The following is a 15,030-nucleotide window of genomic DNA, read 5'->3' as shown; positions in this document are numbered from 1 at the left end:
TTCTGTGATGCATAAGGATTTAGGTTTAGTAGCAAAATTAGCACCGAGGAGTTTTTAAATCACCCTCTTTTGTTTGCATGTTTGATGAATAAAGCAAAAAGGTTGTTATTAATGTGATGTTACTGCACAGGACCAGCGCAGAATAAAGGCTGCTTTACACCAGACAATCTATCGTGCGATAGATCGTCGGGGTCACGGTTTTTGTGACGCACATCCGGCATCGCTGGCGATGCCGGCCTGTGTGACACCTCCTAGCGACGCAGTATCGCTCACAAATCGTGAGTCGGGTACTGCTCGTTAGGTTCCATAATATCGTTTAATTTGGTTGATCATCGTTTCCGTGGTAGCACACGCCGCTCCGTGTGACACCACGGGAACGATGACCAGCTCACCTGCCTCCCGCGGCCGCCGCCGGCTCTATGTGGAAGGAAGGAGGTGGGCGGGATGTTTACATCCTGCTCATCTCCGCCCCTCCGCTTCTATTGGCCGGCGGCCGTGTGACGTCGCTGTGACGCCAAACGTCCCTCCCACTTCAGGAAGTGGACGTTCGCCGCCCACAGCGAGGTCGTACGAGAGGTAAGTACGTGTGACGGGGGTTACTGACTTTGTGCGACACGGGCAGAGATTTGCCCGTGACGCAGAAAGGACGGGGGCGGGTACGATCGATTGTGAAATCGCACAATCGATCGTACCATGTAAAGCAGGCTTAAGACTAGCACTTTCGTTTTCAATGCAATTTTCAATGCAATTCAGCATTGCAGTACAATAGGAATATTTCTTCTTTTTCTATCCATATGTGAAATGAGCTGTTAACTGTGATCTCTTATCCTGATGCTGAAAAAGCCTAAAGGCTGCTTTACACGCAGTGACATCGCTAGCAATATCGCTAGTGAAAGCACCTGCCCCCGTCGTTCGTGCGTCACGGGCAAATTGCTGCCCATGGCGCACAATATCGCTAGGACGCGTAACACATACTTACCTTCCTAGCGACGTCGCTGTGGGCAGCGAACAACCTCTTTTTTATAGGGGAGGTTCGTGCGGCGTCACAGCGACGTCACACGGCAGGCGGCCAATAGAAGCAGAGGGGCGGAGACCAGCCGCATTAACGACACGCCCACCTCGTTGCCGGAGACGCAGGAATGCTGCTGTTCGTCATTCCCGAGGTGTCACACATAGCGATGTGTGCTGCCTCAGGAACGACGAACAACCTGCGTCCAGCACCAGCAACGATTTTTTGAAAATGAACGACGTGTCAACGATCAACAATTAGGTATTTTTTATCGTTAACACTCGGTCATAGGTGTCACACGCAACAACGTCGCTAACGACGCCGTATGTGCGTCACGAATTCCGTGACCCCAACGACGTCTCGTTAGAGATATCATTGCGTGTAAAGCCCCCTCTGGGGAATGTGCCCACAATCAGGACTCACTGCGTCCCGGAGGCAGCGGGTCCTGACCTGTCGGGTCGTGAGTCTCCTCCGCAGGAAAATGCAGGAGATCGCAGCTGCTCGTACCCGCGATCAGGGTTCAGTGCACTGCGGTCTCTCGCTTGTGTTCTTCCTATGGAGGACGCATGTGAATTTGCAGGAAACAATTGACATGCTGCGGCTTGGAAAGCTGCACCGCAGGTCAGTGTTTGCTGCGGAAAAAACAAGTACAGTGAGCACGGGATTTCTAGAAATCTATCCACTCTGCTTGTACTTTACAACGTAGCATTTTGGTCGCAGAGAAAATATGCTACATCCAAAATGCTGCAAACACTGATCATGGCCACACACCTTAAAATGGTGTTTCTTGGCTTGCCTAATCTCTTATACTGTCTGTAATAGTCGATTCTGATTGGTTGCGCTGGACCATGTTATGTGGTAACTGTGAAGCCCGTGCTTCTATATCTAATGTCATCAGCCCACTTCCTGAGTCTTCAGGAGGATGTGAAACAGTGGCAGGCATTTATTTTGGTAATCCTTACAATTTGAAATCACAAAGTGTTCGAATTCACGAAGACCTGAAAATTTATGGAAATTCGATTAGAAATTGATCCTCTAGGAGTGGATCTGCTCTTATCCAGTGGAAGGAACGCAGGGAGAGCTAATGTCCAACGAGATAGAGAATTTTTGTCTTGCTTCCAGAGGTCCCCTGTAGATACTTAAAAGGAACCTGTCACCAGATTTGTCCCTTATAAATAGAGATGTGCAAACCTGAGGTGTGCTTTTCGAAGCGATTACCAACTTAAAAAATCAAGGTTTGGGCTTTGGATACTTTACATTCTAACTTCACTCGAATGAGCAACGCTGTGCTCAGATACGCTTAGTGCTCAGATACGCTTAGTGCTCAGCCCTGTGTGAACCACTTGTAGTGTTTGAACGGTGCACACTGGGGGTAACAACAGCGTGATCACATGTAGTGTACAACTCAAAAACTTGTTTGAAAAAGCCTGCCAACCTTCTCCCAGAACTTATCTGCTTATGGCGGCTGTTTGTGGGCAGAGACTCAAACTGCCAATCAGTTATTTGCTTCGGGGTTCAGGTCAAGCTCGAGCCAGTGGAGGCTCGGCTCCTTGGCTGCCAACCGAACCTCCATGGAACCGCTCATCTCTACTTATAAACTGCAGCCACCACCAATAAGCCCTTATTTACAGCACTATGGAATACTGTATATAAGTTCCCAGGCTGGTCTGAATAACATAAAAAACATCTATTATTACACTCACCTAAGGGGTGGTCTGGTCCGATGGGTGTCGTTCCTTCAGTCTGGTGCCTCCTCTCTTCCTTCCATCGCTGTCCTCCTTCCCTGCTCCGTTTGGATGACGTGTCCTACGTCATCCACACAGAGGCCTTCTTGGCACTCCTGCACATGCGCACTTTTCTCTGCACTGCTGAGGGCAGATCAAAGTAGTGTAATGTGCAGGTGCAAGGAAAGGTCAAAGACCGCCCGTGCATGCGCACTACAATACTTTGATCTGCCCTCAGCAGTGCAGAGAGAAGTGCGCATGCGCAGGACTGCAAAAGAGGACTCTGTGTTGATGATGTAGGACATGTCATCCAAAAGCAGCAAGAAGGAAGACCACGATGGAAGGAAGAAATGAGGCACTGGAATGAGACAGCTACAGTATATTCTAGAAAGAACCCTGTAAATAAGAGCTAATCACTGGTGGTGGCTGCAGCTTATAGGGGACAGATCTGGTGACAGGTTCCCTTTAATGCTTTTTGATAGGCTTCATTAAATGTCTTGATGTAATGCTTGTAGATACTTGATTACTTTATGTGTAATACTGTACTTGTTAATTTTTAATTCCTTTCATTTCAGCTTTGTTTAACCTCATACCAGTCGGCCTACGAGTGGTGGCTATTCAAGGTGTTCAAACGAAGCTATACCTAGCCATGAACAGTGATGGATATTTGTACCCTTCAGTAAGTACATTTTACTGGGATTAATACATATGAACTAATGTGGAGATTTTCTTAGTACTATCAGAGCAAAAGTGCGAAAATATAGGCAACTTCAGGCAGTTGAAGATTGAAATCAAATATTTAATAGCGGAGAATGCCACAAAATTAATAAAACAACTTCAATAAAATTCACTCTGATTCAGCTCCATGATCTACACCTTATATAGCTGTTAAATATAGGGACCCCCCATACAGCAGTACAAAAAATCATACTGGGCATAACTCAGCCCAAATTGGTCAGTAAGACCATTGCATAGACTCAAAGAGACATATGAAAAGTAAGAGAACAAGAGTCATAAAGTGCCAAAAAGTAGATGTTTTTATTATAGTATTTTATGTGCAATCAGTGAAAAAAGAGGATAAAAACACATAGGGATGTGATACACAAGATAGGGCAGCAATACAAATTATTTTAGAATATGATCGATTTACCGATGTTGGGGCAAATTCTCAAAGGCAATGTATAAAAAGTGCAAGTGCATACAATAAATACATATGGATGGGCCCTCCCAAAACACCCTTCTTGAATCAAAAAATCAGGTCAAATAACATGTTGGTAAAAGATATAACATTGTAAAGTGGCCAGTGCATCTAAAGTGGCCAGTGCACAGTGCTGAATGCTTAAGAGAAGGTGGGGTATGGGGGAGCTCTTCTCTTACACTTTCAGCACTGTGCACTGGCCACTTTAGATGCACTGGCCACTTTACAATGTTATATCTTTTACCAACATCTTATTTATTGTATGCACTTGCACTTTTTATACGTTGCCTTTTTAGAATTTCCCCCGACATTTTACCCTCATGGTGTGTTTATGTAAATCGGTCATATTCTAAAATAATTTGTATTGTTGCCCTGTCTTGTATATCACATCCCTATGTGTTTTTATCCCCTTTTTTCGCTGGTTGCACATAAAATACTATAATAAAAACATATCTACTTCTTGGCCCTTTATGACTCTTGTTCTCTCACTTTTCATACCTTATATAGCTGCAGTGATTATGTGCCGAGCATCCATGAGGAGACATGTCACAATCTGCAAGACACCCCTCCATGTATTAATTTGGAGGCACATTTGCAGCCGGTAGGTTATAATGTTACTCAGTTAAGTCAAAAATTGCAATTATCATGTGCATGACACTTAAAAATATTACTACACACTGCTCCCTGAAAGAAGCAAGGCGAAACGCGCATCGGGGGAGAGGGACTATCTTCCGTGGACTCCTTATACACATGCAGAATAATATATGGGTACGTTACCTTACTACCCAATGTATATATGTCAATTGTTGCGGTTTTTTACCTATATATGTATATGCATTCAGGATTTATGTATATGGCTGGAGTCACACTTGCGAGTGACTCGCATCACCCAACACGGCCTGCAGCTTTCCAGACATGAGCGGGCCAGCTGCATAGAAATGCATGCAACTGACCCGCTAGTTTCCAGAGAGTGACAGGCCGTGCCAGGTGATGCGATGCGAGGCTCACGCGAGTTACGCGCAAGTCACTCTCAAGTTTGACTCCGGCCTACCTTGTGCTACTTACCAGGTAGTATTCAGTCCCTCATAGGGGTTTCTCTGTTTTTTAATGTCATATTTTAATGTCAGTTTGAATAAAAGTTTATTTTTTAACATTTCTATGCATGAATCTCTTATTACCCTTGAGTTAAAAATAATGGAACACTCAGGGATTGGTGTGCGGTATATTACAATGTATGCATCTTCTGTAAATATGAATTAACATGCTGATTTCTTACCTCCATTAACTGAAGGCATTTATTAAACACTTTCAGAAATTCAATCTATAGCAGCCACTGATCTACTAACATTAAGATCTATCACTGTGAGATATAGGGGATACATAACAATATATCATGAATGACAGTCCAGCAAATGGCGATTGATTGGTAAGCAGCTTCTCGTTTATGTAAATTGATGCCTGCTGTGATAATCCATCGCTGCACAGCGAGCTGCGCGGAGCACAAGTACAAAAGCTTGGAGCTGTGGCATATAGACAGCATTGTAGAAATGGTGCAGACACATTTACTCTTCTTTATCATTAGCAATGCATGGTTTATAGAAATATAAAAGAGAAGGGTCTGGACCTCAGTACGTTACATAAGAAAAACATGGAATCAATCAGAATACAAACATGGAATGCAAAAAAATAAATACAGTAAATTATTGTAAATGGATGAAATCACAAAAGTGATAGGTGCAGTACCAAAACTAGCTGAGCATATGAAGAACATTGGCGCAATTCACCATTGCCTGTGCTCCGGGGGACCCGTGGAAGTTTGGTGCATTGGGTTCATCTAGACTTTAGATAAAGTTCGGTTTGGAACCCGGAGTTGACTTGAACCCCAATGGAAGTCACTAATTGGGCAGTGTGGGTCTCCGCCAACATGCGCCAGCCAAAAACACATCACTTACAGGGCAGGTAGGCAGAATTTGTCCAGTGTGCACCGTTCAAGCACTGCAAGCGGCTCACACTTGTCACGATTCCTCTGTGCAGAGCATTTTGACTTTGGAGTTGCTCTGCTGCGCTTTCCTGAGTTACTGAGCTAGGAACCTGATTAACAGCACAGGCTTCCACCTTCCTGGTAATTGCTCAGGCTTCTTTACTGAGCATGCTCACCCAGAACATTGCCAGTTGTATTCTCTAGTTCTGCAGTTGTGCTGTTGGCTTGTGTCTTGTGTCTTTGTTAGGCTATGTGCGCACGCTGCATTTTGTACCGCCTTTTTGCACGTTTTTGTAGTGCGTTTTTGTGCGTTTTTAGGCTCAAAACTGCATAACTTTGCTTCCCCAGCAAAGCCTATGAGATTTCATTTCTGTTGTCCGCACTGTGTAGTTTTCTTTGACAAAAAAAAAATGAACATGTCAATTCTTTTCAGCATTTTTCTGCGTTTTTCAACCCATACAATGCATTGGGAAAACGCAGCAAAATGCAGTGAACAAAAACGCAGCCAAAAATGGCCACAAACGCGGTAAAACGCAATGCGTTTTTACCACTGTGTTTTTGCCGCAGGTGCGTTTTTGTGGGAAAAAACGCAGCATGCGCACATAGCCTTAGTGTTCTGATCTTGGTTTTCTGACCCTGGACCGTTATTTGACGTCTCTCTGCCCGCTCCCTGTTCCTGTCTAAACCTCCTGCCTTCTGACTTCGGACTCTTTCCTGACCACGTCTCTGTTTTCTCCCTGAACCTACTATGTGCTTTCCTGGATTTCTGACCCTCAGATATTGCCCTGACTATGCCTCTTTTTTCTCCTTGTGCTCATACGTGTCCTCCTGTTACCAGACCCCAGCTTTCCTGATTACTCTTTCATCCATACTACCCGTAAGTAATGACTAGCATCACAGCACTGTGCTGAGCACCGAGTGTACCCAAGCACTGCGATGCTCGCGCAAGTGCTTTGCATATGTAAAGCACTACAAACCCAAACTATTTGTTTTGCAAAGTCTGTTTATTATGAACATCAAACACCAAACCTCGGGTTCGCTCATCTCTACTCCTGTTTTTTTTTATTTGACTAGTTTGATGTGTTTTGCATTCTTTTTTTGTTTGCACCCTATTTTTGCCTTTTTTGAAGTCTAATTATTTATCTGCTCGCCTGTTATGTTTGTCTTCTTCCTTCTGGACAGAGTTTAATGATTCCAGATGTTTTTAGCTGATTATTTATTTGCAATTCCTCTTCAGTACCCCCCCCCCTTTCCCCCCGGAGTGATTTTATGCACATCAAGCGTCATTTTTCTGTGTCATTTTGAAAGACATTTGACTTTTTTTGCTATAAAAGTCACCAAAAGAATCAAATAAGCCCATTTTTTACTTTGCTCAAAACTCATGAACCACATTCGCCTTTTTTGATGATTTTGGTGCAATAAACGTCAGCAAATACCACAAGGCAAAAAAAGTGAAGTGACAAAAAAAATTGCAAATGGTGACTCGGGGCCATAGTTTTTTTAGTTGATGTGCTATTCCAATAACAGTAGAGCAGAACACTACATAGTCGTATTAGTTCTTTGTTATAAGTGTTTGACAACAACACATTTTGCAACACAAGAAGAAGGAAGTGCGTGTGGGAAACTATCAGCAAGTGTAGTAAAAAAGAAATACATCGATATAGCCTTCTGCTCTTCTGCTTTGGGAATAGTGCACCGTTCAACAACCTCTGTGTTTGATATACTCACCTCACACTGGGGCATGTAAATGTACAAATTTAAGTAGCATATTGCTTTTCAGGCTTAAAGCACCACTCCAATGTGTTTTTTTTATTAATCTCACTAATGCATGTTGCCAGCCTTTAGTAATACACTTACTAGCTGTCAGGCTTCCAATAGGGGGTGCAGGGACTTAGTGGAGCTTGAACACCCAAGTGCAGTAATGCAAAAGCTCAACAGAGGTCGCTAGCACAATAGTAAGAGTAGTCAGACAAGCCAAAGTCAAACCGGGATGTCACGTCAATACATGGGAATAAGCAAGTCGAAGTGAAAAGGAAGCAAGGGGGTCAGAAGCCGAGAAGTCATGTAAAGAGCCAAAGAAGAGCAGAGCCATAGTCAGGGGACGTTACCGAGGTTAGAAGCCGGGAGAGCATGTAAGTACAAAGGTGCGGGTGGAGGCAGAGGCATGGGACAGGACCAGGGTCAGGTAGACAGGGCTGACAGACACTATGGGTGGAACGGAGGTTTATGAGAAGAAAGCTGGGTAGCGAGACAGATCAGAGCAACTCACAGGAACCAGTGCGCGCATGCTGCAGAGCAAGAATATTACTGGCGGTGTCCCAGAGGAGTCCACAGCATAATAAAGCGACGAGAGTCCCGGAACGAGGCACAACTGAACAGACCTCTCCCAGTTGACTTAACCCCGTCAGACTCAAGCAATAGTCATGACACTAGCCGCCATCTTCTGCTCTTCTTGGTGCCAGTCCTGACCAGCTCCACCATCTTGTCACTGTAACTTCAGACTGATTGGAAGTCAGAGGAAATTATCACAATCTCTCAGTATAAGTGTATTTGAACCTCGTTCTGGCTCTCATAGACTTACTTTGAGAAATCTCCTGCGCCTCATCCAGCAAACACTGGAAAGACCCGACAGGTAACAACCATGAGTAAACATCCAAAGTGGCACTGAGAACAGAAGAAGATGGCAACTGGAAAGTATATTACTGGTGGCAGGGACACTACATTAGTGATACCGCTTCAGTGGTGAAATGAAAAGAAAAATCATTTCATACCTTATACCAAACTCCATAATTGAAATGAAAAAAAAGGTGATCCAGCACAGCTCCAGTATTTAAAAATAAAAGTCCTTTATTGGAAAAGCATTAAAAAGTCTATTATGCCATGCTGCGAGGACGCGTTTCAGACTTAGTAAGGACGGTTAGTCTGAAACGCATAATGGACTTTTTGTTTTGTGGATATCAAAGCAGTGGGCTGACTCCATTCAGATCCCTGCACGGTCAGATGATGGTCTCGTAAGCAGAAAGGTGAGCTGGATGCACATTTGTAAATGATTATACCAAACTCCCACAACTTTTTCTGACTCTTACACACTGGTAATAAAGGATGTTTGGTTTTTAAATACATACTTGCAAACTTTCCAAATTGTGCAGTGACAAATATGGATATGTGGCTCCCCTGAGGCTTCAGTCGCCACAGGGTACTGCACCTCACTTAAGGTGCAGTATTCATCTCGGGTAAGGAGGGGGTTAATCACTGGTGTTTCCACATTTCATTTCACATACAGTGCCTTCTCACTGGACTAGAGTAGGCTGGGGGGTGGCCATCACGAGGCATGGGACCTTCCCGGTCACTAGGACAACCACTTGGGGGGTGGGCACCACTTGGGGTAGAAGTAGGAGCAACCTGGACACTAAGCCAGTCTAGTCGGGACTACAGATCTGGCGACACGACACCACTTTCTTTTTCTTTTCTTTCATGGGGCCTGAGGCTTGGAGTGGAAAGGTCAGCCCGGGTTCCTCACTCCTGGAGGGGCATCTCTTGGAAAGGACACTTTCAAATACCGGTGGCTACTTCTAACTCCCCGGGCCCCGCTCCACCTGTGGGGAGCAGAACCATCCTTGCTGCTAAAACCATCCACCCCGGAGGACAGCGACAGCAGCGGCGGCTAATCCCTGGCCGTGTACTGCAGGTGGTGTCACAAGACACTCACCCTCATCCACAACTACCCTCATCCTCCCCATCCTCTAATCCATCCCCTTCCGTGGACACCTCGGGGTCACGAAACCGGGCAGGACACCCGTGACATCCACTGACCCTTCACGGCCTGGCAACGAGTTTCCCCCCAAGCTCCATGGGGTCCTCCAAATGGGCTGAGCCATGCCAAAAGTGATTATTTTAAGGGCTTCCATATATGTTTTGGGTAACTCCCAAACAATTTTTTTACCTTTATATCATGGCTATTATGTAGACAGCACAACAAACAATTATTTCTTCAGTTCCATGTAAACACATTTCAGGGGGTGCACAGGGCAGAGCTCAGTTGCTGCAGCACATTCATTAAAGAATGTGTGCCTTTGGATCATCATTTAATGAATATGGCCCATTGCCCATGGATAGTACTGCAATTCAGTTCTCATTCATTTTAAGGAGGCAACAATAATACTACACAAAGGCTATAGACATAAATAATGCAAAATCAGAAAAAATGCAGCCATGTTTTACTAATCAGATGCAGTCATCCTAAAGAAAATCCCAGTAGATTTAATAGCAGCCATATGGAGAATCATAATTAATCCAATTTATTATATCACAAATGTACAGCTAACTTTTGCTGCACGAATAAACTCAGCACTGATATAAATGTATGTACTGAGATCATAGGCGGAATATAATGAGTGCAATCTGGGCTACCACCCAGGTCTCATGGTCAAATTGCCCTCATTATAATATTTTGCAAGGCAACTCTTAAGGGTGCTTTACACGAGATGAGCTATCGTGCGATGCATCGTCGGGGTCACGGTTTTCGTGACGCACATCCGGCATCGTACACGATGTCGTCTCGTGTGACACCTTCTAGCGACGCAGTATATCTCACAAATCGTGAGTCGCGTACTCGTCGCTAGGTTTCATAAAATTGTTTAATTAAAATGGCGCCAGTTGTTCATCGTTTCTGTGGCATCACACATTGCTCCGTGTGACACCATGGGAACGATGAACACAGCTTACCTGGGTCCCGCGGCACCCGCCGGCTATGTGGAAGGAAGGAGGTGGGCGGGATGTATCCCGCTCATCTCCACCCCTCCGCTTCTATTAGCCGGCTGCCGTGTGACGTCGCTGTGACGCCGAAAATCCCTCCCACTTCAGGAAGTGGACGTTCGTCGCCCACAGCGAGGTTGTCCGGCAGGTAAGTGCGTGTGACTGGGGTTAAACGAGTTTGTGCGCCATGGGCAGCGATTTGCCCGTGACGCAAAAATGACAGAGGCGGGTACGATCGCTCGTGCTATCGCACGATAGATCGACTCATGTAAAGCAGGCTATACTCACCTCGCACCCGTTCCCCTAGTGCACATATCCGCTCAGGGAGCTTTCTTGGAACTACGCTGCCAGCAATATAGAATGGCAATGAAGCTCCAGGGGAGATCCCATCACCGGTGCATCAGCTGGTGCCAGCATCAAGAAGTGGAGCTCTAGGGGATCAGAAGTGAAGCGAGTATTTTTTTATATGCATATGGTATGTGTCTGGGCCTCATACAGTATATATGGAGCAATGGAGGCTCCTGCTGTACATAGGGGGCTATGTGGGGGCTCATGTTGTATATAGGAGACTATGTGGAGGCTAATTCTGTATTTAGGGGGCTGTATAGGGCACCTGTTATATTGGAGTCTTTGTAGGATCTTATGCTATATATAGATGGTTATGTGGGGGCTCATGCTAAATATAACAGGCTATGTTGGTGCTCATACTGTATTTAGGGGTTATGTGGGGGTTCATACTCTATATAGGAAGGTGTCAGTATAATTTTATTGGGGGGGCCTTTGCCTTCTAAACTGCTCAGAGCCCTGGCTACTCTTAGGCTTTCTTCACACAGGGTATTTTTGGAGCGTTTTCTTTCTGGCCAAAATCTGATCTTGTGGCAGAAGTCTTCTAGGGGTCTCTTGGTGGATTTCTGCGTTTTTGGTATGGTTTTTTGCCAGGCTTTTGGTGCGTTTTTTCTGGCGTTCATACAGCGATTTTTACTACGTTTTTTTTGCACTTCTGTGATGTCCAGACAAAAATACCCAGTGCCAGGCCCAGGCAGAAATTGACCTGGATTCGGCACTCAGGTAATTAAAAAAAAGAAAAATGTAAAGCAAGTGTGCTATACTTTACCTGTCTCCGGCGGGGCTGTACCTGCTCCTGCGGAACCCTCCTATTTCAAGGACTGCTCATTAGCCTCATGCATATTCACTGTTTTCCCCCACCCATCGACATCTGTGATTGGTTGCAGTCAAACTCACCCACAGCCTGTGCGACAGTGTCTAACTGCAAACAATCACAGACCCTGTCTGCGGGTGTATCACACAGTAACAATAAAGAAAACATTTTAAAATCTATGAGACACCCCCCTTACTAATCTGTAATAAGTGAAAAGAAACAAACACAAACACTGTGAAAATCCTTTATTTTAAATAAAATACAAAATAACCCTTTTTCGCTACTTTATTAACCACATAAATACCCCTGCAGGTCCGATGTAATCCACGTGAGGTCCCACGACTAATAAGAAAAACAGCATGGGGCCCCTCTTATTTTGATTCACAGCCAAGATAAGCACACGGCTGGGTGCTGCAGCCATAAACTTTATCTATGCTGGGTATCATAATATGGGGGACCAATTTTTTTATTTATTTATTTATTTTTACTGTACGTGATAGACCCACAGACCGGGTCTGTGATTGCAGGCAGTCATATGCTGTCACACAGGCTGGGGGTGCATCTGACTGCAACCAATCCCAGACGCCAGTGGGCAGTGAAAACAGTAAATATGCAATGAAGCTAATGAGTTGCCCGGGAAGTGAAAGAGCGGGAGTGTACTGCTGCGCCAGTGATTCTGTAGATATAGCGCGCCTGCTCTAATCCCACTATCTTTTCCACCCCCATTTTTAAGTGCAAGCTACTGGTCCCCATAGGCTTACATGGGTACCGGCATCTCGCCTTATACCCCGGATCAATTCGGGGCCACAACCAGTTTTTTTATTAACCCAGTTAGGCCCACCAATCCAGGGTATCTGCAAGTTCACCAACCACAACGGTGAAAAACAAAGGCAAAACCACTGAAAAGAATGGACATTTTAAATCTTTTAATAATGCAGCAAAACCCAGGACAGTTCACAAAACTGTCAGGAAAAAAACGCAGGTGTTTTGTGTGTCTGCACAAAATTTCTGTAATCTCATAGACTTTGCTGAGACTGTGAAGGCAGTGTTTTATTAGCAAGGATTAGTATAAAACCAAGGCAACAACCATGCTAAAAAATGTCCCGTGTGAACATAGACTTAATCCGCCCCTTACTAAAATCATCAAGTTCTTGAAATGTCATCCAAGTCCAGGGATAATATAAACAATGTATAATGGAAAATTTGGGGTTGTAGAGATTAAAATTCACATTTAGGATTTATGTTCTGCCGGGAAGAGTTTCCCTCATTACGTTCTGCAGGAGCTCCATGGTTGCTACTGCCTGGCTCATTGTCTACCAGTACAATTAGAGTATATGCCGCCTTTAGGTATGAAGACTAATGATGTTAGTTTTCCCCCAGAACGATTTGTGAAAGTGAACAAAAATGATCCTGCAAAAATTAATCTTTATAGACGCTCATTAGATGAAGGATTGCACAGTAATCTCTGTCCTGCAACCTAGCCGACATTTAGGAGAAAGCTAGCTCAATCAATACGTGTGCGGAGACTTTCCCCACATACTGTGACAGCTTATTACAGGATTCTCAGCTCCCATTTCACTCTTCTAACCTGTGACTCATGCTTATGGCTTCAAGTTTTCTTGTAATTTAATAGCTGTTTTTGCTTTTCCGCTACTGTACAATATGTTGTTATTATGTAATTTTAATTTTCTAACATGGGATTATTTATAGGATTGAAATGACTAATATCGGTCTAATTACATTATCATAATTGCTTTATAATATAGAAATTAGGTTCAGTATGTAACATTTTATTTATTTGTGTATAGATTTTTTTTTTCATTTTTGTTTTCCATATCTTTTGGGATTCTGCTGTTGTATGTCCCGGATTAATGGTTTGTGAATTGGTGGAGCTAATATTTTACAGTAGTGAATATCTTTGAGCGGGTCATGTACAGTGCAGTTAAAGCGCACCAACCACTAGGATTTTCCTATATAAGCTAAAGCCAGTGCTATACTGGCACTATCAGGCTGATTCTATACATACCTTTAGTTGTATAGGTTTTGAAACAAATGCAAGCAAAGTTTTTAAAATGAGCAGCTTTTTGAATGGCAGCAGCTGCCAATCAGCTGATAGCTGGGGTGGGTTTTGATAGTGATTCCTGCCCCCCTGCCTTTCCATCCTCCCCCTATCTTTTATTTATGCTAATTCAATTAAAGAATAGTTTTACTAAGTGGCTAGAAGGACCTGTGCTGATGTCATACCAAGATGACCAGACCTGGCGGGGCCTCAGCCAACATAGCTGATACCAGGAAGCAACATTATTTTTCTGTTGGCTGATGCCCTGCCCCTTCTATTCACATGGGTATAACGTCAGCACAGGTCCTTCTAGCCACTAAGTAAAATGATGCTAAAATAGAATTAACATAAACAACAGATAGGAGGAGGAACAACAGGCACTATCAAAACCCACCCTAGAAATCAGCTGATTGGCAGCTGCTATCATTCAAAAAGCTGCTCATATTACAAACTTTACTTGCTTGTGTTTCAAACACTTATACATCCTAGCTGACAACTAAAGATATGTATAGAATCAGCCTGATAATGCCAGGTTCTTCAGGAACCAACCCATTGTCATAGTTGGTTCCTGAAGAAAGAGCATGCTAGCTATGAAATGTGTAGAACTATGAACAATAAAACCTGCTGATTTTAATAAAAAAAATCCTATTAGTCTATCCGGCAGTGCGGTAATGCAGCCACTCTCTCCTGCTTCACTACATGACTGAATATAAATATTCTGAACGGTCTGTCAGAACGGTATCACCCAGTAATCTAAGTGATACAGCACTGGATTCAGAATCTCTTTGCCTACATTATGCTGCTTTTAGATGAAGTAGCAAAAATCTGCTGACAGATTCCCTTTAAGTCCAAAATCCCTAAATATAACGGATAAAGAAACCAAAATGCTCAAATAGTGCAGTGTATAAAATATAAAGACCAGAGGATACCCATCCCCTCCACACAAAGCTATTTCATCTTGTGTGCCCATTCAATGATTCTCTCAATTCATATTCGCCTGCATTGGAAGGTAATTACTTGTAAGACACAGAATTCCCCGTCTGCCGTTCAGTGACAGAACAGAATTCACAGTTCTTCTGTTCCCGGGAGAAATGCAGAGAACGGATTTTTCTGTGAAAAAGAAACTTTAGTGTTGTGCAACTTTT

The 15,030-nt window shown here is 43.9% G+C and overlaps 1 protein-coding gene across 5 annotated transcripts in view; it reads left to right on the top strand.

Moving 5' to 3' along the window:
* The window catches only part of FGF13 (fibroblast growth factor 13), a 539,181-nt gene that overhangs the window by 452,042 nt on the left and 72,109 nt on the right, over nucleotides 1–15,030 (top strand). For all 5 annotated transcript variants that reach the window (XM_075323769.1, XM_075323768.1, XM_075323771.1 and 2 more), the window contains one exon: nucleotides 3,309–3,412. In XM_075323769.1, the coding sequence (XP_075179884.1) occupies nucleotides 3,309–3,412 (104 nt within the window). The remainder of the gene's footprint in view (nucleotides 1–3,308; nucleotides 3,413–15,030) is intronic.

The sequence above is a fragment of the Anomaloglossus baeobatrachus genome, chromosome 9 (genome assembly GCF_048569485.1).
Source record: "Anomaloglossus baeobatrachus isolate aAnoBae1 chromosome 9, aAnoBae1.hap1, whole genome shotgun sequence".
NCBI lineage: Eukaryota > Metazoa > Chordata > Amphibia > Anura > Aromobatidae > Anomaloglossus > Anomaloglossus baeobatrachus.
This window is presented reverse-complemented; position numbering and strand designations above follow the sequence as displayed.